This window comes from Vespa crabro, chromosome 11, assembly GCF_910589235.1.
Source record: "Vespa crabro chromosome 11, iyVesCrab1.2, whole genome shotgun sequence".
Lineage (NCBI taxonomy): Eukaryota > Metazoa > Arthropoda > Insecta > Hymenoptera > Vespidae > Vespa > Vespa crabro.
Genome location: NC_060965.1, coordinates 3,370,283 through 3,397,370, shown reverse-complemented (window position 1 = coordinate 3,397,370; position 27,088 = coordinate 3,370,283). Strand labels below are relative to the sequence as shown.

Genomic DNA, 27,088 nt, shown 5'->3' with positions numbered 1-27,088 from the left:
ATCTATTATATTTCGATTGAGATCAAACGTAACTAAGAGTTAGTATTCAATAAAATCCAGATTGAATAAAAATCTAATATTAAACTTGGCTGATGAATCTTTTGTATTAGTTTTGATCGAATTTAAAATTGAATTATGTCTATCAAAGGATGAATATGGTATTTGTGACTTGACCCATTTCTTGTTAAATGAATCGTCAGTTGAAGGTGTCAGAATATTTTTCACTTGGCAGAAGATTCATAGTCACGTTCCAATTTTCTCAACAGGAAAAACCTGATTTTCTGAGGAGGTTAAGAAAATTCCTAACCAGCCTGACTTCGTTGAAGTTTCCTACCCTCTTTTGGTTTCTTCCTCTTATCTCCTTTTTCCTTATCTCCCTGTTGAGGCAACCTTCACTGCTCTCTCGCTGAGGCAAATTAAGCTTCCCGAAACACCGCGAAACTGTTAATTAAGACTCATTATGCGCGCGGCTTGCCGAGTTCACCGGTAGTGTTGGAGAAGAGAGAGAGAAGTTGTAAGAGTAGGAGAAAGAGGAAGAGGTGGATAAGGTACGGGGTTGTTGGGAAAAGGCGACTCAAAACGTGGTTAAAGCCGGACGAAACGAGAAGGGTAGGCAAAGTTGGTGGGTATGGAAAGATAGAGGAAGTAAGAGAAAACCAGAGGCAAATAGAAAGAGAGACAGGATTAGAGTGTGGGTATCGAAGGGTAGGAGGAGGATTCAACCCGAGTAGGAACTTCTTAATACCGTGCTGGGTAGTCCGGGTTCATTGTGGGATCAATACAGAGACGACGGTACGTAGGAGTGGCAACCGATGCCTCATTGGACGGTTGATTCTCGCTCGTTGATTGGCCGAGCTTGGTACTACCAGTAGGCGTTTCCTTTTGCCCGGTAACCCCTTCTTTTCCGAAAGGGGCTGATCGAAAAGGGAAGAGAAGGGAAAAGAGACCTTTCCGACCCTCCAGCCAGCTGAAGGAGAGGAGGATGTGCCACGCACGACCACGAAAAAGACAGAGAGGAAAAGGAAGAAAGAGTGAGAGAAAGAGTTAGAGCGGCGAGAAGGGAGAGGGGAACGAGAGAAAGAAAGAAAGAGAGAGAGAGAGAGAGAGAGAGAGACGAGCCTGTCCATGGAGTTGGAAAAAGACGGCGGACGAGTCTAGGGAACGAGAGAGAGGGTGTCCAACGGTCGGTTCGGGGGGTTCAGTCTGTGTTCGCCCATCAGAGACACACCAGCGGTGTAATCTGGAGACAGCCGTTCCGTTCTCTCTATCTCTTTCTCTATCTTTATCTGTCGAACTCGTGCAGATCTCGCGTTCCTGTGTTTCGTGCTCCGTTCGTTCGTGTTTCTTTGGTAATCTTTATCTACCTCTTTCTCGCTTGATAACAGGAAACGATCGACGTGCGATACGCACGAACGTGAGAAGTGAGTGTGATAATGCTCGGAGTATACGTGATCATTTTCGAGGTCTCTTAAAACGATTTAAAGGTGCCAGCTTGTTGGGAGTGTCAGGATCGACAAGACAGTTCCGTGTTTCTTGAGTTTAAAAAGTAGGACAAAATAGGACGGATCAATGTTGATCTATCGTCGATACTAGAATCCTGACACGGAAGAGAACAAGCTGAAAGGAGTGGATTTGTCATCTTCGAACCTTGTTTCTTATATCTGTCAAAAACGTCAGGAAGGAGGATCTATCTTCCCGCGCTTTACAAGGACCTTGATAATCTATCGAAATTTTCTTATCGCCTGCTATTCGATTCGTCAACATGACAGCTTTTAAATTTGTGCCAAGGTTTTTTCTTTTTCCGTAATAAGAAGCAATTTTAATGATGTACCATCTATACCAACTGTTGCGTTTTCGATAGCAGTGTCCCAGTGAAAGTCATAGACCGTCAAAACGCTTGCCGACGGACGATCATCGTAATCGCGTTGAGCGAGCATATCTTTTCATTATCCAAACAAATTGTCGTGTTGTTCTAAATTATTTGGACGTTCAGTTAGGTAGCTAGAAGTCTCAAAGACAGAAGTGGTCGGGTGCACGTGGCACGTTTAGATTGAAATTTTTACTTGACGTAAAAAAAAAAAAAAAAAAAAAAAAAAGAAAAAAGAAAGAAAAAAAAAGAAAGAAGAGAGGAAAAAGAAGAAGAAAAAATAAGAGGAAGGTGATCAAGAGAGAGTGGAGGAGCCAAGTGGTGGTGGTATTAGAACGGGTGGTGCGACGTTCGGGTACGCAAGTCGGCAGGCCGGGTCTGGGGTGCCAAGCCCGGGCGGGGTGATGAGCTGCTCCGAGGTGATGTATCAATATTATCATCCTTACCTCTATTCGAGGGCACCGCCGCCGCCGCACCCGACCCACCCTCATGCGGCCCCGCATGCGAATCCTCATGCGGCCCATCACAGTCCGGCCAGGCCGGCACCTTTTCAACCGTTTTCCTCCGCCACGGCGACGCATCAGTACGACAGGGTGAGCATCATTTCTTTTCTATCACAATGATAACAGTTTCTTTTGTTTTTGTTTTCCCATAAGAATCTCGTAAATTTTTTAATGACATGTTCGAACGAATTACGTTTTGCTTAGGAATTGAATTAAATCAATTGTTTTTTTTTTTTTTTTATAGTATTAAATTCTTGAGTAGATTAGAATACGTTAAATGCACCAAGAGTTCTATCTATTTTTCTTTTTTTTTTTTTTTTGTTTTTTTTTTGTTTTTTCTTTTTGATAATCTTACTTACTAGCATTAGAAGTATCTACGCAATCAAAAAATCCTTCTATACGTTCAGAAGATAGTATATCTTTAGATATTAGAGCATATTTTTCAAAGTAGAACGGCATTTCCAGCATGTCAAATTAACGCTAACGAGCGAAAGGAATCGAATCGTGCCGAGAATTTAGATGTTAAACGATCGTTATGGGCAGGTATCATTATTCAAAAGTGTATCGCGTGGGGAACGTGTATCGCGTTAAGAGTACAAGCTTGAGCGCTTAGACAAAGCATCGTTAAAGAGATTAGGAGCAGCATTGTAACGCCTAAAGGCGTCGACGTTAAAGTGTCTCGGTGGATTTTAAAGTTTTCTAAGCGAATCGTTTAGATATTCTGTAACCACTTGGTATATAATATCCAATATCTTTTAATTGTATTTATCTTCTTTACAGTAAACAGTAAACATATAATAATTTAATAATTATATTAAAAATATATAAAACATATAATATTATAATATTAGAATAGAAGAAAAATTTAGACGATAGATATTCTTGTATTAGAAAATTTTATTTTCAACTTTTGTCTTAACAATTCTACTTATTTACAACTTTTAATTTCACATATGATTTTCTCGATCCGTAGTTTATCCATCTCTATCAGTATTCAGCGATGCACAATAATCGAGGAATCTCGTTACGCGAGTTATTCCCTTCGCTTATGACACGTTGCATCTATTCAATGACTTAATATTAACTAACTCACAGAATGTAATTTATCGATATCACAGCCAAAGACGTTTGTGATCCTAAAGATTACAAACAGGTGCATCTAAAAATATCGATCTTCTTTTAAAACTACTCAAATGTTCATTCTAGTCTTTTTTTTTTTTTTCTTTTTTTCACATCGAACTTGACGCTGATACATTCGTTATCAAGCTCGGCAAATTTCTCGAGTGAATGGTCCCGTAAAGGCAAGCCGTGTTTACAAACACGGTAGAAAAGCGAGGCGAGAAGATGTTTCACTCGGAGAATCTTGAAATAGTTTAGGCAGAGCAATGAAGAAGAGAGGAGCAAGAGTCTCGGGAGGGGTAGATAGCCTCTGCATCATTTTAATCTGTCTGCTGGGAGGTCAGGCGTGTTTCTAGCCTTTGGTGCACCCATCCGTACGCTCATCCATACACTACAGGGTGTCGAGTACCGTTTCGCCTGTTACTCCTGTCTTCGCGTCTTTTTTATTTCTCATTTTCTTTCCTCTTCTCGTTCTCTCCTTATCTCCTTGTCTCTTAGCTTTTTCTTTTCATATATTAAGTCCCCTCACCAGTTAAGACGTCTATTTCGAAAGCTTTCTTCTCGACCTTGGTGGCAAAGAGTTTACACATTTCTTTTCATTTTTTTAACGTACAAATTTTTATTTGATCTTATCAAGAATGATTTTCTTTTATGTCTCTTCTCATTATAATGCTAACTTCTCGAATTTTTATTTGGCGAAATGACGAAAAGATCGGTCCAATTTCATTATCAGTACTTCCTTCGTTTTATAACTCTTAGGAAGGGCCGATTCTTTCGTGTAGTAGTAGAAAAAGAAGAAGAAGAGGAAAAAGAAAAAAAGGAAGAGAAGGACTGTGGCGATACTTCGTTATTCGGAAATGCACGGCATCTTTAAAGGCGCGTCGGTCTGCGTTTTATCGGTTTAACATTAAATTTCACTTACAATTGATAAGTCTAAGTGGTACGATAAATTCTTATCTTGTATTACTCCATGAGTTAGCATGGCGTGACGCATTAATACGTTTACTTATAATCGTCGGAATATGTACGGATAATCGATTTTTGAAATCGGCAAACTGGAGAATCTCGGCTGATCGGAAAAGACGAGCAACGTGTCTACCGATCTTGTAAAAAACTTTACATAATCAAATATAAATTATCTTTCACTTGAAACTAATTTTAATTAGATGTTTCCTTGACGATAAAAATTATCACAATTTATCACGAATTTATTAAATGACATGTTCTGTCAATAAAATACCGATATCATTTATTCCTTAGATATATTGAGATTTATCCTAACTTCTTTCGATTTCAATCATGATCTATCACTATCTGTAACTGGATCCATCCTGAACAAGCTCAACGTAACATTCCAAACTGATATAACTCGAGTCTTACCACCTTTTCGCTATACGCTATAAATTCGTGTTGTGAAGTATCGCGCCGACGGACCACTTAAACTATTTATCACCTTATCTTAATCTACTTACCACTAGGTATATAAATCAACGAATATGTTAATGAGCGTCGAAGAAAAAAAAAAGATATACACTCTGGAAGAAAGGAGATTTGGACGTGGACCAAAGAAATAAAATAGAAAAGGAATGATAAATAAAAAGAGAAAGAAGAAACATTATTTTCGTATATCATTTTATTTATTGCATAAATAAAAATGTTTAACTTATGAATTTTAGATAATAATGAATGTTCAATTTGTAATCCTTACAGATGATCTTTTAAAAAATTTTAATATCTCTTGGAAGCCTTAAAAAATTTTAATTGTTTCGATAGATCAAAAGTTTTTCAGAATCTTGATAATCGTAAAAGTCTCGTAAATTAAAATTGATTTATTAAAAACATGTGTATGTTACAAGGAAAACTTATGTCAGATAACTCTGACTTAGATATCGACGAATAAACCAGAGATCAGAATTATAACTTGATAATCATCTTAATTAATTATTAGACTTAATCTTTTGCGCAAGATCATTAAAAAATAAAAATAAAGTATAGTATTATATATGCCATGATTAATATGGATACTTTCAAATCTATTAAATTTCACGTAAGATTTAAATCGATTAAAATTATTTCCTTTCTCATCATTGGTGAAAGGTAAATCACAGAAAGATCAAAGTCCGTAACGTTAATTGTTGTTACATCTCTGGTTGAGTTTTCTCGTAAGTTATAAGAACCAGCATAGTGAAAGAGAGAGGAAGAAAGATGGAGAGAAAAGGAGAAGGGTTGTGGGACGGCAATAAAGCACGCTGTCGGTGCGTTTCGGTGCGCGCCGTGAGAAAACGGCGGGCAGAAGCGAAGCATTTTTAACGCGCTTGGGCTCGCTCTTCTGCGCGCTCGCGCGCACGCGCGTATATTAGCCAACACGAGGAAAAACGCGGGGCTATTAATTCAAGGGGCCGGCACCGGGTGGACACCGGTCAGCGCCGGGCAAAGGAGCAAAATGAGCGTCTCTCGGGGGTCAGGCCCTAAATAAAAGGAAGGAACGTTTAAATAAAAGTAAACTCGTGTCGGCCGTCGCTCGCAAGGCGTGTGCGTTCGAGCGGAGTTCTCTTTCTCTCTTCTGGAATCACAGGACGCTGGCTTTCGGGTTAGGAAACCTTGCTTCTCCGTCCTCTTTCCTCTTCTTCTATTTCTTTTTACTCTTCTCTTCGTTCTTCTCTTCTTCCTTATCCTCCTGCGTACTCGTACGCCACCCGTTATACCCTCTCGTCCTGCGAGAAACCTGTCCGCCCGTCGAGATCGACCTTGCGTACGCGATCGCGCGCGCTTTACGCTTTTGCTCACCGTTATCTCACGATCGGAAGAGATGCGAGAACTTCGAGCGCAGGCTCAGCTGAGTTCGCGGACCTTACTTACTTGGAATATACATATATCTTTACGTGCTTGGTCAACGTTGGAAATTGATTTGTTTCTTTTTTAAATGAGAATAAGTAGGTACATATATATATATAGTTTAGTCATAATCATTTTCGATACAATCTTTGTCATCTTTTAATCTTTTAATCTTCCGATCTGTCGTTCGTTTAATCGCTAACGAGAGAAACTCGAAGGTAGATAGCAGCAGGACGCCCCGATGCCTTTCTCTTCGGGATTTAAAGCATGTAAATCCACGTGTAAAACAACAGTAATTTATAGTATTTAACAGGATGGAACATTGCTATCGTATTTCCAGCTAATGATTCAAATGCGACATGGACTTTTGAGAAGGATGATTTATACTTTGTTTTTTTTTCCGGCGCCATACCTTAGCATGCGCTGTCATTAATGAGCCGAGTGGTATATCATGGATCTTTAGAATTTATTTTTCTTTGAGTGTCTCGTAATGGACCGAATATTTCCTTCTTTCCGTCGAAGAAAAAAAGAAAAAGGAGCGGAGAAAAAGGGATGACATTCGTTGTGTCGAAGGAAATCGAATCGGTCAATGAGAACGATGTTCATAATAAAAACGTCTCGAAGAAAAGGCAATAAAGTCATAAATGACATTTTAGTGTCAGAAAGGAGAACCGAGCGCGACAGACCGGATGTATTGAAAACTCACAAAGGAATTTTTAGTGTCTCCTTCAAAAGGTTTATACTGTGGTAACTCGTGGGGTCTCGTACGGACATCTAAAAAATTGTCGTTATGGCTTTCGATATTAAAGAAATTTACTGAAAGTAAATAATTCACGATTTTATCCTTTAACGAGGATTATCAAACTTCTATCAGAATTATAAGATCGATCGAAACAAAACTAAAATTGTACCAGAACATCATTTTTTTTCTTTTTTTTTTCTTTTTTTTTTTTTTTTTTTTTTTTTTTTTTTTTTTTTTTTTTTTTTAAATTAATAAAGTGAACAAGGAGAAAGAATTTCGTACTTGGCAATTCGTGGCAATAAAGTCATAAACATATTTTTTAAGGGTTTAACTTAGCCCGGATCTCGAAAATTGGTATTATAAATTCTGGGATATACAAGGTGAAGAAATTATGAAAGAGGAAAGAGGAAGAGAGATAGAAAACAACGGGAAGGTCGAAGGCTGGAGTAGGGGAAGGGGGAGGACAGGTGCAGGTCGAAGCCCGTAAGAAGGTAGCTATCCTTCATTAGCACTCTTGTCTCTCGTTACGGTAGCTCCACTTCTTCTTCGTCAGGGCTCACTCATACTCGCGCAGAATCCGTTGCTCTCCTACGGCCACTCCTCCTTGCAGCCTTTTCTCTTTCTCTACCTTTTCTTCTTTCCCCAGCGTTTTGAAAGTCAGTATCGTATTATGTCACCGCGCCTTTCCGTGGCCAATAAAAAGTCATAATGGCGGTAAAAAGCGATCGTGTTACCACGAACAACATGGACTTTTCCCTCCAGCCTACCGGTTTCTCTTCGTTTCGCGGGAGAGTCAACTAGGAAGAGTAGGAAGAGAGACCGAGATAGGGATTATTTTGCCGTGAGCTTGGAACTCGTTTCAACTTGATTCCTACGAATTCGCAAGGAAATAAACAACAATATTAGTAGAAATCATTAATAATCAAGAAGAAAAGTTGCTTTTCTATGAGATTTATGTTGCGATGGGTGTCGAGTCACACTCAATGTTTAAATTTTGTGTTCTTACGAGAGAATAATGGAATTGCTGATAATAAGGATATGCCGGTGAATGCTTATGAGCATTCGGTAGCACGTTTTAATGCTTCTTTTCAAAAGGAAAGAATCGGAACATCCTAATTCGAAGGTAGCTCTGATTATTCAAGAACGATAAGGTTGTACGTATTGAGCGAGAAGCGGTCCTGCTCATGCTCGTAAAAGCACATTTTCCCGGAGTATCCGAGCGATTAATGAACCGATGTTGCTTCGGACCACCCCGAAGGGTACGAGACTTTCTCTCTCTCTCTCTCTCCCTCTCTCTCTCTCTCCCTCTCTCTCTCTCTCTCTCTCTCTCTCTCTCTCTCTCTCTCTCTCTCTCTCTCTCTTTACAGTAGTAGACTCCGATGAGTCCGATAGATGAACCGAAGAAACTTCTCTCGCAGAGAAACAGAGTTAGCTTCTTCCTGACTATAATACCTAACCTATAAGCAGCTCCTGTCCGTCCTTCGACGCAGCAGGTCTCAAACGAACCGCGCCTTTACCTGACCAAGTTTTACGATCGTCGCGCCGAGGTGGCGATGTGTCCTCCCGTTATCGTCCTGGCGGGATCTGGACGGACTTAAAGCACCGGCTCTCTCTCGTCGCGGTACCTCTTATTATTTCTCTTTCTGCATCCTCCACCTCCTTCTCCTCCTCCTTCTCTTTCTCTTCTTCCTCATCCTCATTCTCGTCCTCATCCTCATCCTCATTCTCATCCTCTCTTTTTCTTCATCTCCTCTTCTTTCTCTTTTTCTCTTTCTCCCACTTTGTGAGAAAGCAAAGGACCGATCGTATGTAAGTTCCACGCTGTTCCGCGACACGAGCCGCGCAACGATCTCGTTCGCCGATTTGATTCGAGTCTCGTTCTTTCTTTCGCCGATCGGAGATAACTCTTGGTTTCTTTACTGCGAAGAAGAAATCGAGTAATTCGAAGAAAGAGAAAGAGGTAGGATTAAAGTAGCAGTATCGCTCGAATGTTAACGTTCTCATTTCTGTCTTTTGTAATCGAATGAACAATTATCGTTGTTTCGAAACACTTTTTAATCATGTGAAAAACTGATTATGTTAATATCTTATTTATCACTTATCTTTAATGCAATTTCTGGTAACTACTTTCTTGCAATCCTTTCTAATCAAGAACTACGGTCTACTCTGATTCCAATATAAAAAGAAAGAGAGAAAGAAAGAAAGAAAGAGAGAGAGAGAGAGAGAGAGAGAGAGAGAGAGAGAGGCTCTCGTGGCGACACGTGGCCCGACGCGATAGCGGAGAACGCAGGACGAGAGCGTAAAAACGGTTCACTGAGTGCAGATAGAAGGCGTTTAGCGTATAAATTATAACGGTCCCGGTTGCTTTTTGCGCCGTCACATGTTGAGGCCTTTTTTTACGTTCCGTGTTTCCTAGGTTCCTACATAAATTAAAGGAGGAGGGACTCTCCTCCTTCTTCTCTTTTACTACAGGGCTTAAAAGGCTTTCTCTCTTTCACAGACAGAGACAAAGAGAGTACGTAAAAATATAAGACGCATGCGCGTATGTGTTTGTCGATATTACACCGCCTAAGAGAGTATATGCCCTCATCGTGGTAGAAGTAACGTGTAATTATACCTTAACTACACACCGGCAACTTATTTATTAGGCTCTTTGCACTTTTTCGCGGCATGCTCGTATAAAGGAGGAGCGTTGTTTGCACACCGGATCGAATCTCACTGTGCGGCTATTATCGTTCCGTACGAACGTCAAATCGCACTTTAATTTATTACGCCGATCGATTGCTAAGAAATTCCATCGAAAAAAATAAAAATATGTGATCACTCTGCATTCTTCATCGTTCATCGGTGTTGATTTCTACGAACGACAATATTAAATCATTCAAAGCTACGTTCGATCAACGACGAATTACGAAACTTTCGTTTTTGATCTACTTTTTAGATTTACATCGTCCAATTTTCATCGACTTACGAAAGCCAAACAGCTATCAGTGTCGTTCATAGTTTTCCCTAAAATCGTTTGCATTCTCCGAAGTGGTGATTACATGAAGGAATCTCGATTGATCGGACATTCGATTTGAAGCGTTGCCTGATAAGTGGTTACTACATTTGAGTAGTTACCTGTTCTAATCGAGTTAGGCTAAATGTCGAAGTTTTTCCATGAAAAACCTTCTCTCTCCCTTTCGTGCGAATATTTACGTAAGTCGTACAAAAGGCATTTAAATGTTTGAATTATTCCGAATAAGGAAATTGAGAACGATCTCACATGTTCTCTCTCTCTCTCTCTCTCTCTCTCTCTCTTTCTTTCTGTCTCTCTCTGTCTCTCAGTTTTTCTTTTCCAGGTGAGCGAATTTTAATATCTTAGAACGCATTCGACGACTTTTTTCATACATTTTCCTCGAAACTCATAGGAAAGATAATGTCGAATTCATTGACAGCTTTTTCGCATTGAAATTAATCCGTGGAACGTTTAGAAGAGTTCAAGAGCATTCCGAGTCTTCGACGGTGGTCTTCCTAAGATATCTTATCATTATTACTATCCTTCCCCGAATCACGAATAAAATCAGTTTCTCAAATTTTAAATTTTAATCAAAGATTAGAAAAGTTAAAGGCCAATGATTCTTTGAACAAAATTCAATTGCCTTTCTAAATATAAATCATAGACACTTACCCCCTTGCTAAGAGTGTTTTGTGATCGTACGAACGTGATCGAAGGAGACAGTTTCGAATAAAATTAGCATAAATTTGTGATAATGATGGCTCCTGAAAAGTTATAAAACGCGTTTTAAAGTGGCTGCCACTAGTCTTATGTACGCGTACAAGAGAGAAAGAGAGAGATAGACAGGATATATACTATATATATATATTTAATCGATCGGATTGACACGTAACGATTTTTCCCATGAAAAGTGGGACGTAGCGAGCGACGACAATTTACTTTTCTCTTCCTGCCGATCTATCCTACCGATGTCTTATGGCGTCGAACTCGTAGCCGAGCTCTCTCGAGCACAAGCATACCAGGCGATCGTATTAGGAGAGATCGACTACCGACTGTAATTTGTTGTTCTCGCTTCAGTAGAATAAATTTCCTCGGACTAGTTTCTCGGACCACCGCGGGACATTCTTTCCGCGAGATACGTATGCTTGAGAGAGAAAAAGAGGGGGTCTTATACAACCGGAACAAAAAAAAAATGATAGAAATCCGTGAATATCGAGCATCGGTTTCGTATTTTGTTTCGATCCATCCACTGTCAATGATTGGAAAACTTCATTCATTGGGATTTATTGTACCTTTCCAACGATAAATTCATTAAAAAACGTTTCGTTTTTAACGCGTTACGTTCAATCTTCGTTTTTTATGATCATTTGCTTGAGATTTTTTTTAGTAAGATGATTGAAATAATTGAAAAATATAGCCTTTGATATGGTTTTCCCGATTACGGAATTGTTCGATAAAGTTGTACTCCGCTAAAAAAAAATCACCTAACATATCACAATCATTTTGAATCAACATTTTAACAAGAAGCGTTCTGATTTGGTCATATATATTCGACCATTCAGTTCAAGAGGTCAAAATCCAGGCGAGTTCGTTCTACGAGGCACATTGTATAAGTATATATATATATATAAAAAATAGAAAAAGGTCTGCTCGTAAAAAGCGAATCATCTTCAGTCGATTACGGAAAAGCGCAGTAGACCTCGACGATAGGTTACATATTAGAAATTTACACGTAATGAGAGAGAGAGAGAGAGAGAGACGAGAACGGAGATAAAAAAAAAAGTAAAGAAACCCGCGCCTTGAACTTAACCCTTTGACCAGACGATGAACATTTTCCTGAAGTAGCGAACCGTGATGAAGCCTCATCACCCCTCTACCTCCTCGTCTCTCATCCTTTCTTTTTTATCTCTCTTAGCGCCATACATTTTATAATTGTCTGCTTCACCGTCCTCCTTCCTCGCCTCGGTAAAACCCTTTTTGTATCTCCGTCTCTCCTTTTCCTGTTTCAAGTATCATGTGTATTCCACTCACGTATAATGTTTCTCTCTCTCTCTCTCTCTCTCTCTCTCTTTTCCTCGCTCTCACGTGTGCGCGCGCGCACGTTTCACGGGCTCAAAGCACACCGATATCCTTGTGCAACTCGCTCTTGGCTTCCCTGCGCTCTCGCACATTGCGCTCAGTCACGCGAACGTCTCTCGTCGGCATTTTCATATCTCTCGCGCGTATGCGCTCAGGCGCGCGCGCGCACAAGCACCGCTAAAAGAGGGAAAAACAAATTAATTACGATCGAAGTTCGCGGTCGTGGAGCCGTCGTAAAACCGAACCGGTTGACCCCATCGTCGTGGGCTTACCGGTACTTGGAGTCATCCCTATCTTCTGAAAATTTTCTTTAGCAGCCAATAATTCCATTTTGTTGTAAGGTCATAAGAAAGAAAGAAAAAAAAAAGAGAAATAATAAAACAAGAAATAATGATTCCGAGAGTTTCCGAAGGTTTCCATGCGCTGATTAGAGTCACACGCTATAATGTTTTGCCTCACGAAATTCTTAGAGACGTCCGAGTGGAGCGAAACACTGCTTTGGCCCGAAGTCGAATCAGGTTTTATTCCGTCGACGGTCGGATCACTTTTTACGGTGGCCATCGGAAAGGAAACAAACGGATTGTCCATCGACTGGCACCACTCAACTCTTGGCAAGCAGAGGCTCTCTTCTTCGCTTCTAGCGGTTGAGAGAGATTCGAAGAGAGAAAGAGAGAGAGGGAAAGAGTGAGAGAGAGAGAGAGAGAGACAGAGAGAGAACGTCGATCGGCCCGGGTCGCGTATTAATTTTTTCGGGGAAACCGGTAAGGCTGGTTGCCCGCTTCACCCGTTGTGATTTCGCGACGTTTCGGTGAGTCTTACTGCTCGCTTTTTCCTCGAGCTGAGTCACTAACGAGACGCCGAGGTAGAGCGATAAACTACTCCTCTTAGCGTGTCTCCTCTTTCTCTTCAGTTTGTGATCGTAGCTTTTTTGACATTAGCTTACAAAGTCTACTTTGAAATTTTTTTTCTCTCCTTCGTCATAAAGTTTTATGTTATACGAAGTTAAACAAATATCGAGTATTATTTATTTCAAGTGTAAACTTGTTATTGTTACAAAATTTTACTTCAAAATGAACCAAGAACAAATGTCACGTTTACTTTTAAATGAACTCTGATTTATTGACTCGTTACTGAGGTTAGAGTTCTAATAATGATGTACGAGGGGATTCCCGAGCAACGTATGCGGAAATATATCCTACCGATGAAGAGAAGCCTTTTTTCGGATAGCGCGCGTCGCGAGAGTCGCGTAAAAGTGTTCCCGAAGAATTTAGAAAGATGTGGAACACGTGTTGCGCGATAGATCACGTCTGACGGCTTGCACTTTGTCACCGGGACCACGCCCATCGTCAAATTATACCAGAGACGAACTATTCTCGAGAACGGGAAATCGATTCGTCCTGACATCATTTGAAGAATAATTTTTTTTTTATTTGTAAAATTAATAAAAATACTACTTAATAAAATGATCGAGATGAGTTGTTGGAAGGAGTTAAGTATTTCGTCAATCAATTAATTCGCCCTTTCCTCCTTGATCGTATAATCATAACATTTTGTTGAGTTTTTATTTACATTTAGTTTTCATTTACGATTAGTCATCAAAGATCATATAAATCAAAGACTGAGATTCGTGTCATCCTGATTCCGGCATCATGCATATTTCAGCATACTCTCCTCGCTCGAGCTGTCTTCTAATTCGCACGAAACGCGTCTAAGAAGAGCAGATTAGCGGCCACGCGAGCTAGGAAGACCAGACGCTCGGAATTTAGGCCAGATTGCAAGTAAAAATTCCAGTCTAAGTCCAACCTTCCAAGATGCCACGCCGTTGCTTCTACGGGACTTCAAAAATTAACGACTTTCTGAATGAATTTTCGTGATAGTTTAATTCATTGAAAATACCATTTTAGAAGTTAATACAAGTATTTCATTTAATTGCCAGATGACAATTCGATTTCATGAGATTGTAAGAATCATTGAATTAAATGATAACGTTGTCAATTAGTTAATAAAATTAGTTAGTAAAATTCGTTGATAAAATACATATATGTATATACTTGTACTTTTTTTCCTGAGCATCTTACATAGTTTCTAAAAAAAAAAGAAGACGTTCGGAAACAATAAAACGAAAAGAAGTCGATTGGTTTAACAGTTCTGAGGGGACGATTCGAGTACCCGGCAGATTTCCAAGATCCCGAGAGTTTTTGTCGATCGTAAGTACAGCAAGTTCGTCGGCGGACGTGTCCATCTGTTCGTTCGAATCTGCAATTCAATGATAGCTGAAGAGAAAGAGAACGCATTCGCGGCTTGTCAGGGAGGACAGTTAGAAGGCATAAAGAGGCTACTGCCGGTCCCCACTATCCGTTTCTCTTTACACTTCCTTCTTCTCTTCTTGCTTCTCCACTTCTTCGTTCCTTTTCTTCGTCATTCCTTATATTCGTCTCTCTCTCTCTCTCTCTCTCTCTCTTCCTCTCTCTCCCTCTCTCTCCCTCTCCCTCTCCCCCTTTCTCTCTCTCTCTCTCTCTGTTTCACGGGAACTCGCGTAACCCAAATATTATTCCATTGGCTGGTTAGTTGGGCCGCTGGTTGACTCGCTCACTGTCCGTAGGAATTTCACCCTTGGACAACCGCACCAGTCCATCTGGACTCTCGCGATTTGCAATTCCAAGCGTTCTCCAGCGGTCCGTTCACCATCCCTCTCTCTCTCTCTCTCTCTCTCTCTCTCTTTCTCTTTCTCTTTCTCTTCGATATCGTTTGCAGTTTTTTCTTTTTTTTTTTTTTCAATCGCCTTCCTCGGTTTCCTCATATTGCATTTAACTTTATGATAAATCGTGCTAAATATGCTTCGAGGAAGGTCTTTGACATTTTTTTTCGAGAGAACGTTTTTTATTTGGCTACTTCGTAATAATACATTTCATATTTTTTATTAGCATTAGATATACGTTCAAGATTCGTTTAGAAATTGATTTCAAAGTCTTATAAGGGCTGGAGAACATTGAGGAACTCTCACGCCGAGGGATACGCACTGCCTTCCTGAATCTCTTTTTGCGAAACTCAAGCTTCCTCCTTTGTCTTCAGTTACTATCGATTCGATCTTTCTTCATTTCCGGAACGACGCTCGTAGAATCGTGCGAGGTCATTTCTCGCCATTGTTTCTGGATGGATCCTTTCAGGAAATCTTATTTCGCTTACGTGTAGAGTCATTTCTTTGAGAGTATCATTCCTATCATGAATCATTCGTTGATCGATCGAACGGCCTTCGCGATAATTATTCTTCAAACGAGTACTTCCATTCTATTTCGTAAGATTCGAGTTGAGAATATTTTATCAATGTGCGGTAGGAAAGATATAGCTTTGAATGTGACGTAAAAATAAAAAAAGACTTGTCTATCCCCCACTTTTAAAAAAGATCATCTTTCCCGGGATACTCCGTATCACTTTATTCGATTACAAATACCACAACAAAACGGCGATTCTTCTTCGGAATTCCTTTGGAATTCCTCTTCTCACAGCCGATAAACGAGCGAAGCTACTTGAAGAGAACGACTACAACATCCTCTCGCACATTCTCCATAAATTCACACGCGATCCACTTTTCTCTGACACCCGTATCAATCCGCACGCAACCGCGTACATTGAGATTACGAACGTCTTATATCAACGGGTTATCTCTCGTTTTATGACAACTTTCCACGTTTTGATTTCACATCAGATCGTTATCTTTCTTGGTAATATAGTAAGAAAAGCACGTTTAAAAAGCATATCAGCATTAGCATGATTTCTTTTCATTTTCTATATCAGGATAATGAAAATTTTTCGCATAATGATGAAAAGAATGATGGTGATCGAACCGGTGTTGATGGATAGTCGATAGATGTTGACAAAAAAAGCCATCGAGTAAAACGGAAAAACGTGAGTCGCATTGAACCTGCTTGGTCTCGTTCGCGGATCGTGCCTTCGACGGGGGACAATTAATTAGAAATTATTCGTCAGGTATCTCGCGTGGTGATCTCCGTGGTCGTACGGGGAGGAGCGACACGCTGGTGTCGGTATCTCTTTGATACGTCAGCTGTCCAACCGGACCAGTTTCTACCTTGGCAAGTTCCTCTTAACCAGTCCAAATAGTACTACGCTCAACACGTGTCAACGTCGACGATCTCGGTATTGCAAATTGCGAGAATAAAAAGTAAAGATAAGGGGATGGGCTAAGTCGTAAGAAGCTCGTAAGGTGCTCGTAAAGACGAATATAAAAATTTATCAATTTGAACGAGTATACGTCTATTAATACTCTCGCTCTCTCTCTCTCTTTCTCTCTCTCTTTTTTTCTCTTTATATTACTAAAATGTTTGTACATTCCTAATCTCTGTATCATCTGCGTACATTATTAATTTGATAAGAAAACTTCAAAATTATGAGAAGCAATTTGGTTCGTGTCAATGAATGATACGAAAGATTTACGGTAAATATCTTTCAAAACTTTTAAAACGATTGTATTGTAAAGATACTGGTTTCTTTCTCAAGTTACATGGATTTCTTTTCTTTGGTACGAAGTACAACTCTGGGCGCTTAATAAGCGAGCGAGGTGCATCTCGAAACGATAAAAGTCGGTATCGAAGGGTGCACTCCATAGATCAAGACCCGGTGCGGCTTCTTCCCGAGAGAAAGAGAGTGGTGGTACCGAGAGTGGAAGGAAGGGAGAGGAAAGGGAAGAAAAACCAGTTAATCGCAGCTTGATGCACTCTGCGTAGCCGGCCGTTATTTACGATCGCGTTGCTTTCCTTGATCGCGCGCGACGTTTTCCAGGGGCGATTAGCGCGAGTATAAATGAGAATGAACGCGTCTAATTCCTCATCCCTATCGAGAGAAAGACAGTGGTAGAGGGAGGAAGGGAGTATGAGTGGTCAGAGATGTTAAGTGGCGAATTAATAAACGCCAGAGAATCCGCGAATCCCGATTCGTGCTTAGAGACTTGCGCGGTAGTCGAAGATAAGGCTCCATTACTGAGATACCAACTGTTCAAACCTTTTTACTTTCTCTTCTGCTCTCTCTCTTTTTCTTTCTCTTTTTTCTCTCTCTCTCTTTCTCTCTCTCTCTCTCTCTCTCTCTCTTTCTCTTTCTCTTCCTACTTTTATCTCATCGTCCGAGTTTATCGCAATCTCAGTCTTATCGTGAGCTCGTGTTCACGTTCGGTAGCTTAAGAGGAGAATCGATTATTGGTATCTATTTCAACTACCTATAATTTTCCAATCGCTTCTAATCGTCAGAACATCCCTCCTTGTTGTTGGGAATTCTCGCGAAATTTGCTTCCAGCGTACTATAACTTGCTCTCTTTCTCTCTCTCTCTCTCTCTATATAGTAGATATCTTTTCACATACGCTCATCGTCTCGTTGCATACGAGTGCTCGCCGCTTCGTAGTCGCCGGCGATGCAACGTGTACGCTGTCCAGCAGGTATGATTTGTCGCATCGCCGACCAGCTGCCGCCCTCGTGTTCTCCCGGACTTTCCGAAGAAACCCATTTGGCCTGGCAAAAATATTTCTATCGAGTCTCCTTTCTCCTCTCTCCATCTCTGTCTCCTCCTCTTTCTCTCTCTCTCGCTTTCCTTTTTTTTCCTCTTCGAGAGTAGGCATGATGCACCCTGCGCGCACGTGCATCGACCGTTCTCCTCTCGTTTCATGGTAAGGAAGAAGAAGAAATTTTATTCAAAGAGCAATCCGTACGTGTACCTAGTCGCTCTCATGAAAATTATAGTCGCGTGGTCAGTCTACTTAAGAATTCGCAATATCTTTGAAATCATATACCAGTCGCTTTTCTACTTCTAATAATTTCTAAATAACTTTACATTGCTTACAAGACTTATATACGGGATGCGATTATTCTTTTTCTTCTACTTCCTCCGTTTGATTCCGATAAGATTTTCTTCGCCGGTGGCAAGAAGAGAAGGCGCTAACGCTTGCCACCCTCGAAGAGATTATTCTTGCTACGAGCCCAAAAGCGGCAGGATAATCTATTATCAACATGCATCTTAACCGCGTCTTAACTCTCTCGTCTAATAAAAATGTCAGCGCACCGAGTGTCGCCGTGGTCTCGAAACACATTACGCCGACTTTCGGTGTAATTTATAGGAAACAATGTCTCTTTATCTTACAGTTGTATTATGCTTATTTTACTAACAGCTGGACGTTCAACTTCTAATCAACCTGCTATGAAAGTTACCTTCTGTACACTTGTTATAATTTTGTAATTTATCGATTTTTTTAACATGAACCAATAATGATCTATTAAAATTTAATTCTCGCTCGTTTTAGTTCTCTAAAATACTTAAAAAAATTTGTTCCTTCCATCAATGATATTGTATTCTCGGAGAGCAAAGACCCATGAACGTGTCTCTCTTATCTTCGTTCTCGTCGTCGCAAACGCTGACAGCTCATCTTCCAAAAGTGATTTACGTCGACGTGACTACTTACCGGTTAACTTATGATGTTTACCAATTCAATTAGAAGTACAACCGCCGGCTCCCTTAAAACCAGATACATTTGTTTCAACATTAATTTACCGAAACGCTCTACTGTCATAACAAAACTATAATAAACCTTCAGGGCTACTGGTCTGGCTCTTAGCCAATAACGTTTGGCCTTTAAGAGGGAAGTGGATACGTTAGACTTATACAAGTTATCGTGATCCGATTAATAGCTTCTTTTGATATTTCTGTAATTCACAGAAAGACCGAATCAATAGGAAGTGTTTAACGTAGCGGTTGGCTAATGATCATATTTGTATCCGACATGTTATTTTTCTTAAGGAGGTTTAATGTAAATTAAAAATTTATTTCAAAAATTCGTAAAACTCATGACAAAGCACTTTTCTATGGAATATTATCGTCCTGATAAAAATGGAAAATTTCCCATCAAATCAAGTCGATTATAATAACTCGTAAAACGAGCAAAACGAGGAAATCCTGGATCTCGGTTGTCTTTTGCCATCCGCGCTGTTCGCAATTATCCGACCTTCTCTAATTGATTTATTCGGAACTAATTGATTGAAATTAAAGCGCACAGTATCGCCGACGGTAATTAACGGCATCGACCAACGTCAGCAGGAATGCTGTGGTATTTAAAGGGACGGATATTATTCCGTCTTGAACTAGCATACCTCCTTGGCGATACAATGTGCACTTTTTGTCAGGAGAATGTCGTGAAGAACGAAAGGCAGACATATAAGCACGCTACGAATTCGCAAGATAATGCGAAAATACACGTCTGCCATCTTTTCTTCCTCTTTTCTGAGACTAACAATAAGACTTTAACTTTACTGAGACACTTTCAGCTTTGTTGATAATACCCTGTTTCAGTAACCTAAAAAGATTTCAATTTTATTACATAGTCATTATTCATTAGTGAAATTGTTAGTCCATTGGTAGTCCTGCAAAAGACTTGTTACCGAAACGCAGATATAAGTATGCTGTTGAAAAGCTTTGTAAGAAGTTTAAAGATACCGCTAATGACACAGAACCAAAAAGTACAGGGAGTCACGTGGTTTAGGTTCTGTTTTAAAACACAATGCCTGGCGAATTCTTTGCTCGACGAAGAGGAGTAGCCTCGACGACGACGTCTCTATATTTATATGCGAGAAAGTCAGTGGCCCGCTTGACTGATTCTCTGTTCGTTCCCGGATTTCAACGTAGAATCGAATTATCTTCATTCGTGAATCAACGAGAATCTAGAGAGACATACAAGCTGAGCTTACTGAGAATCAGACTTCTAGAAATCGTTTTTACTTCTTTCAAGTACCATAGTAAGAAGTACATAATTAATTAAAGTAGAATAATCGTGACTACTTAAATGGAATGAAGGTATTTGATTTTAATTATAAAACAGATATTATAAATAGTCGTAGTTATGATTAAAGAATTATTGATTATAATTAATCAATATTCATAATAGATGTGATTTACTGAGTTCACTGACCCAACGAAATACTCATTACATAATCAATGATTTTTTAACTCCTTCATTTTTCGATATACCAAATTCTGTTTATAATCCGAAGAACTTGCATGGAATTCAAATTGTATAGCGTCGTATGATTATTCGCGGGATCCTCACAGAGCTACGAGATAGGTTTCTAATGTCGTTCGGTAGGATGCGGCACGCGGTCGAGCTTTATACTGATCCACGAAGAAAGATCATCGCAGTAACAGAGTAGACATCGAGTTAAGATGGAAAACGGATCCACCGCGATTCTTCTTTTTCTTGCACTCCTACGGAAGCCCGCGCAGAAAGTATAAGTTATGGGGAAGAGTGAAGAGTCCTTGTAAAATATATACACCGGCCAGAGAACATTAAGAGAGTCATTTGTAAGCCGGTGTAACTACGTGCCGAGTGCTTTACGATAGTAAAGCCGTATTTTATGACGGCGAAGAGGTCTTCGACTCTCTTTACTATGATGCCAAGCCATAACGAGAGTGGCCTTTTGCGGGCGGCTGCTACTGTTGCTGGTCACTACTTACTACTAGTCCCTGATGTTTCTTTTTCTTAGATTTCCCGCGTTAGCATGCCGAATGTCATGTCTTTCAAGTTGTTCTTCGCAAATACTTTTGCTATAGTAGTTACAAATCGATATGGACATTTAATTCCTTATTTTGTTATCAAATTGATTCTTACCTTGAAATAATATTTAAAGTTATTCAAAGTGTGATATCGTAATTGAAACTCATAGAGGCAAGAAATAACGAGCCACCATCATCAACTTTCAAGTTAGTAAAGTAACTTTTGATTAGAAAGATGAAATAACTTATCCGAAGTAGACTTCGTTAATTAACTTCCAAGCCGAAATATCGGTGGATAACGAACGGTCGTAGTAACTACTGCTCGAGTCGCTTGGCAAGAATTTACGAGGTTGAATCGTGAAAACGATGAGTCTGGTTTGCTCGGCGAAGCATACTATCTTCCGACGATTCGATCGTACTTGGGGAGCAATGTAACGCGCTAAGTAATTACTTCTGGCTTGGTTGGAGGCACGAAAGTCACACGTCCGGTTCGAAAGTTAGACGATTAGTTCCTACACATGACAAAAACTAGCGCGGCATAGAGAACTCCTAATATTGGAGAGAAGAATTTGTACCTAGTAACTAATAGCCCTTCCTTTTCGTTTATTTTCTTTTTTATTGTACGTATAGATATTTAATATATTATTGAATTGACAAGTTTTACTAGTAAGTATTAACAAAAAGCCGAAAAAAAGATGCTAAAAGTTGCTTCATAAAAAGATTTTTCTTTTATAATTAGCTATACGTTAGTTAGAATGAAACTGTGTTGAAGAAACTGTCGTATGTGTATATGGGTACATAGGCATAACATTTTTTTCGCGGCAAGAACAGTCAGGATACAAGTCATTAACCCTCGACTACTGGCCGCGTAATATGTTAATGTCACCGATGACAAGCACGCGTTTAATCACTTAACGCCTCCTTTGAATACCAGAAATCGTGGTCCACGTACTGTCAGAATGATTCATCGGCTGTAAAATGATATCTCTTTTCGTACACCAAGATCACGAGCCAAGGAAGAAACATCAGAAAATAGTCCACGTTTTCAGATAATGAAATATATTTTTATATTAAGTACATATAAGGATAGAAAGACTTTTATAGAAAAGCGTGGCAGGCAAAAAAGGTACTCGGTTTGGTGAACGATCGCTAAAACTTAGGTGGTCCGAAATGTTCGTTAAAGTACATTGGGTAGATTTAGAGATAAACAGAAGTTACACCTCGAGTAACACGTATGGAATTAACATAGCTGACCACGGTTCGACGTTTAAAAGCCGATCGCATTTCCATACCGGTGCCATTCGGTCCCATTTAAGGCCCAGTACCTTTTGCTAACACGCTAGTCTATATTTGCCCTGAGACCTTTGCGGGATCCATTTATATCCTCTTATCCTACCATCTTCTCTCAGCGGGTCTTTTCGAAGGACGATCCACACCACCCCTTTGTCTCTTCTTCTCGCTTTTTCGTGAGACTTTCGACGAAGGTATGTGAACTTTACGTTGTGAACTCTCCTCAAAGTTTTCCATCTTATTTGAAAGATAAGAAAATATCGTGATACGGAAAAAAAAATCAAGAATTGTTGAAGCGTAACAAGTCGTACATAGTTTGCAATCAATTTTTCCCAAAGGACATTGCGATCATGCCGATCACTATCGATCACTTGCACAAATCGTAAATGTTTATAACCGCAGCTGTCCATGGAATTTCTACAACGTAGTTCTCCGATAAAACTCTGGCAAACTTCGATCTCTCAAGGGATGATTAACTCACGACATTAAAATTCGATCCGAAGGCATCTTAATGAATAGCACGCACCGTGTACGCAAGAAGCGTGAGAGATTAGGTAGGAGTCAAAGGGAAACTCTCGAATCCGGAAGATTCGGCGTCTTGAGAACAACCCTAATAATCTAAGCAACCTAGCACCTAGACTTAATTCGATCTAATCTCGGCGTAAAGTGAACTAATATAGAGAACACTTTGCTCTAATCTATATATCCCTTAGGAGTTTGTACCAAACAAATATGATATTAGAATGATAATCGTATTGTTATATGAATATTTATCAGATCGTAAAAATTAACTAACTTGAACTATAATGTCTCATAAAGATATGAAGTTTCTGAGTAGTTGCATCAAACTTATAATCCTGGATCGTTTATGAGGAAGTCTATAAAAAATGGGGAAATTCGATGATCGACAGAAAAGTCCGAGGACATGTTTGTGATGATCAAAGGGAGCCGTGAAAAAGTGCGCTGCCTCTCTCTTTCTACCTTCATCTTTCTCTCTCCCCCTCTCTCTCTCTCTTTCTCTCTCTTATTACCGCTGACTCGCCATCTGTTTTTCATTGAGTCGCACGAGCGGGTACTCTCGGCGTTGATACGCATTCTCTCTCTCTCTCTCTCTCTCTTTCTCGCATATCGGCGAATTCTTCGTGGTTTTCGCGTACACGTAGCGTGGATCGCATATCTCGTGGCAAGCAAAGATCCGAAACCCGTTGAGAATGTCTCCTCATTAATAAGACCGATTCCCTCGTCGCGACTCGTCGCTCGCTCTCGTTCTCGGTTCCAAGCTGCGTGAATCGCGCGACGGATACTGCTCTCCTCTTTCTCTCTTTCTCTCTTTCTCTCTTCATATCTCGTTCTCTCTCCCTCTTTACTTCGAAGGCGACCGGTCCGTGCCGTCCAAACTCTCGAAGAATTCGCGGATCGTGCATAGTTTCATCAATTTCGCGCGTCTCGCAGTCAGGGCGCACAGTTATTTCATTGACGAGTTTTGCAAACGCGAGTTCTCTTTGCATCGGGCGACTTGGCACGAGACTTCGCCCCTCCGACGATTAAAGCTTCTCGTCTCCATGTCCGCGAAGAATGTGCGCGGTGCAACGATTCCTTCGCGAATTTTACTTTCATCGATTTATGCCTGACCACCTATTATCTCTTTGAGCCTTCTGTTTTTTATGGAAATGAATTTTGTAAAAAGAAATTCGATTATATCAATTACATAAGCTTTTTCATTTAACATATTTATAGTTCTTTTCGTGTATGTTCATCGAATTGAATTGCATATATAAATTGGATAAGATAAAGCATATTTAAATACGACATTTATGATTATGATCCAGATCTATATACATTATCCCTAGATAATACTTGAAATCGATACTTGAAATCAAATTTGAGAAGTCTATGAACATCTAAAAATATTTTCAATTTTGATTACCCTTTTAATGGAAATAAAATTTTACTGATATCCTAGAATATGATTAGGGTACATTAGCGACCTGGAGTTTTTTACGTGAACTCCTCGAAAGTTAGAGCAGTAGAGATGGCAAAGTTTATGAGAAGAAAGGAGGGGAGGAAGGCTGAGCTAATTTTTAAACAAAGCCCTAATTTCCGCAACTTCATAATATCAAGGCGTACTCGTTATTACTCGTCCAGGATAATAAATGATTATTACGTTGGAGGGTGGCGTCGAAGACGAAGCGAAGAAAGGAGGAAGAGGAGAAGATGGTATGGGATGGATGGAATCCTTTGATGTCTTCTCGCTCGACTTGCCTTCAGCCGAGCGACAAATTCTTCGATATTCAGGCGATGAAAAGCCTCTCTGCTGATGGGGGGGCTAACTTGCGAACGCAAAGATTGCGGTAAAAACGTTTAGAGTGTTCTTTAGAATAAAGATCCTTGTTCCTTCTTTTAAAGTAAGATTCACTTTGTCTTTCATTCAATTTAAAAGGTGAGGAATAATCTATTCTTAATAACAGATCAATGGAACAAAAATAAAATTCATCCATGCCTTTAACCCATTTCTGAATAATTTTCGATATTTATTGCAGGCTGATTAAATTTTATGCGATAAAAAATTTGATTATGTGACAAAAAATAAATATGAGATGGGTGTAGGAAGGAGCTTAAACAGGATTAACACTATTACCATTTATTTATTCTATCATTGAAACATGGAGGAGAAAAAATGTTTTCCGCCTTGATGATTACGTATGGAGGAAAATGGAAGTCGTAAACCTTTTTTATGTTAGTCCTTCTCGCGCTGCTACCGCGATCTTCGATGCCAGAACGAGAACGATTAAAGTCAAGAGTTGTGGCTTATTTGCACATCGATTTGCCTCGATGCTTCGATATCTCTTCTTTTTCTTGTTCACCGTTTTACTGCTCTTGGCTGATCATCGTTGCTGCACATTCGTCGACGGCAATACAATGGGCAGCTGCACCTGGCATGACCTTCCATCCCTTCTTGACTACTTTACGAGCATTTGAAAACAAAAAAAAAAATGGAGACGTATGGTACAATCGTAAATTGAATCTCTTAGCGCTTATGCAAAAGCCACGGTACGTTGATAACTTATGCCAACTCGCGTTACGCACGGATTTTTCTCGAATCGCTGGACTCATTGCCAGTGAAGTAGGTTTTTCGTCGTATCCCATGTTTGCAAAAATTTTTTATTTAACTATACGGATTTATGAGCATTTAAAAGTATGCACGGAATATAGCGTATCAAATGTATTCAAGATTTATATGGTCACGCAGCTGTGAATAACATACCAGCACAGTTGTTCCACGATTTTCAAATAATTAGTTAGAAAAATACATGAAGGTATTAAGTTGTTTCTTTATCGAGAAGCGCAGAATCGTTTGAAACATGTCAAAGGAAAAAAAAAAAAAGTGGAGGAAGAGTATCACCATCAGTCAAGAGCAAATCGTGCAGTACTTCCGGCATCGTGCTGCTTTCAATCTCGCGAACTTCTCCTTTCTGGCTGCCTTATGCTTCTCCTCGCGGAAATAATTTCATCAAAAAGTCTGACTCGAGTCAAGCGTGGAGGAAAGAGCATATAGCCGCCATATTCGTTCTCGCATACGGGTCAGGAGCCGAGCGGAGCTGAGCAGGGCAAAGCCTAGCTGGCGTAATTGTGACTCGTAATTGCTGCCCCTTTTGTTTCATCAATTACGCGTCTAGACGCCAGAAATGGACGCGGAAAAGAGAGACTGGTGGGTGGAGCAAGAGGAAAAAGAGAAAGAGAGAAACACAACATGAAAGAAATGCGAAAGGGCAGAAACGATGTTGGCTAAGAATTTGTATGAAATGATCTCCGACGCTGCCGCCAACGCCACATTGTCTTTTACCAAGTGTATTGCCTTTTCACTGTTGTGTATTCGTATTATTATTGTTATTTGAGTATAAATTAAAAATAGACTATAAATTATCAAATAGAAATGTTATGACTTCCGTAGTCATCGATTATTATATTTCACAGCGGAGATAATTATTTTTTATTTATTTTTTTTTTTCAATCGTTCCCTTTCATTAAACAATGTTATTTTTGTTGTTACGCGTTTAACTATTTCTGAACTTTTTTTTTCAATCTCTTTGAAACTCGCCGACTCTTATCGGAAAGATAAGATATGTTACTTGTAAGTAACAAGTAGTAAAACATTTCGCGAAGTTGATAGTAGCTCAATAATTAATAATAATTTATATAATGAAATGTTTAAAAAAGTAAGTTATGTACGATGTTGAATTATGGCAAAATATAAGATCTTTAAGAAAAAAAAAACAAAAAAAAAATATTCGCTGCGGACAGGATTCGAACCTGTGCGGGTAGAACCCAATGGATTTCAAGTCCATCTCCTTAACCGCTCGGACACCGCAGCTGTTTTTTGCTTTTGACTTAGTATCTTAATAAGGTTACAATTCTATTTTTAGTGTTTTATTTTTTTTTTTTTATCATTAGCATAGAAACGTGATTTAACGATTTTCGTATACTTTCCCTGAGTCTTTACAAATCCGCAGTTACCATTCTTGTATCAAACAAGTCAAATACATATGTGTGCGGTCTTCGACGGGTTAATTATCGATTAATTAGCGAACTCTAGTCTCGGGTCTCTTTCTCTCGGTGGCGCGAAGGTACGACTACTTGGATAAGAATTTCAATTAGCCAGGGAAACGGTTCGAACTAAGACAATTATACCAAGAGTTCACAAATAGGGTCGTACTTCCGGATCTTAACGAATGAACTGCGAATTAATTAGAAATCCTTTTCTTTCTTCGGTTGGGTCTTTCTATTCTGCTATCTTGGCGTTTCTATGTGTCATGATCGAGTTGGTTATATATATATGCGACCGCATTAACGATAATTGAGCCATCGTTTAATTCTTTAATTACGATCGTTAAAAAGAGCAATGTCAGCTTTCATACACGAAGTTTACCTTTAGAAGAGACTTCCTTTGGCGTCAATAAATCGAATGATTTCACGAGGAAGAAAGAGAAAGAGAAATAAAGAATAAGTCGGATCGATCAGCACGTCGCGACTCTCTGTGTTAATTAAAGTGTTAATTAACAATGAACGGCCAGCGACATTGAAGCTTTCCAAAGCATTTGACATGAACGTCGCA

At 39.6% G+C, this 27,088-nt stretch overlaps 1 protein-coding gene and 1 non-coding gene across 4 annotated transcripts in view; one reads left to right on the top strand and one right to left on the bottom strand.

Moving 5' to 3' along the window:
* Positions 1-870: 870 nt before the first annotated feature.
* LOC124427987 (protein vestigial) overlaps positions 871-27,088 on the top strand; it is a 52,910-nt gene continuing 26,692 nt past the window's right edge. Inside the window, exon 1 of one of the 3 annotated variants that reach the window (XM_046971496.1) lies at positions 871-2,460. In XM_046971496.1, the coding sequence (XP_046827452.1) occupies positions 2,272-2,460 (189 nt within the window). In that variant the 5' untranslated portion in view covers positions 871-2,271. The remainder of the gene's footprint in view (positions 2,461-27,088) is intronic. The other 2 variants (XM_046971495.1, XM_046971497.1) reach the window with 2 other exon arrangements.
* On the bottom strand, positions 26,266-26,347 carry Trnas-uga. The gene has a single exon. It is a non-coding gene; the product is annotated as a tRNA-Ser (tRNA).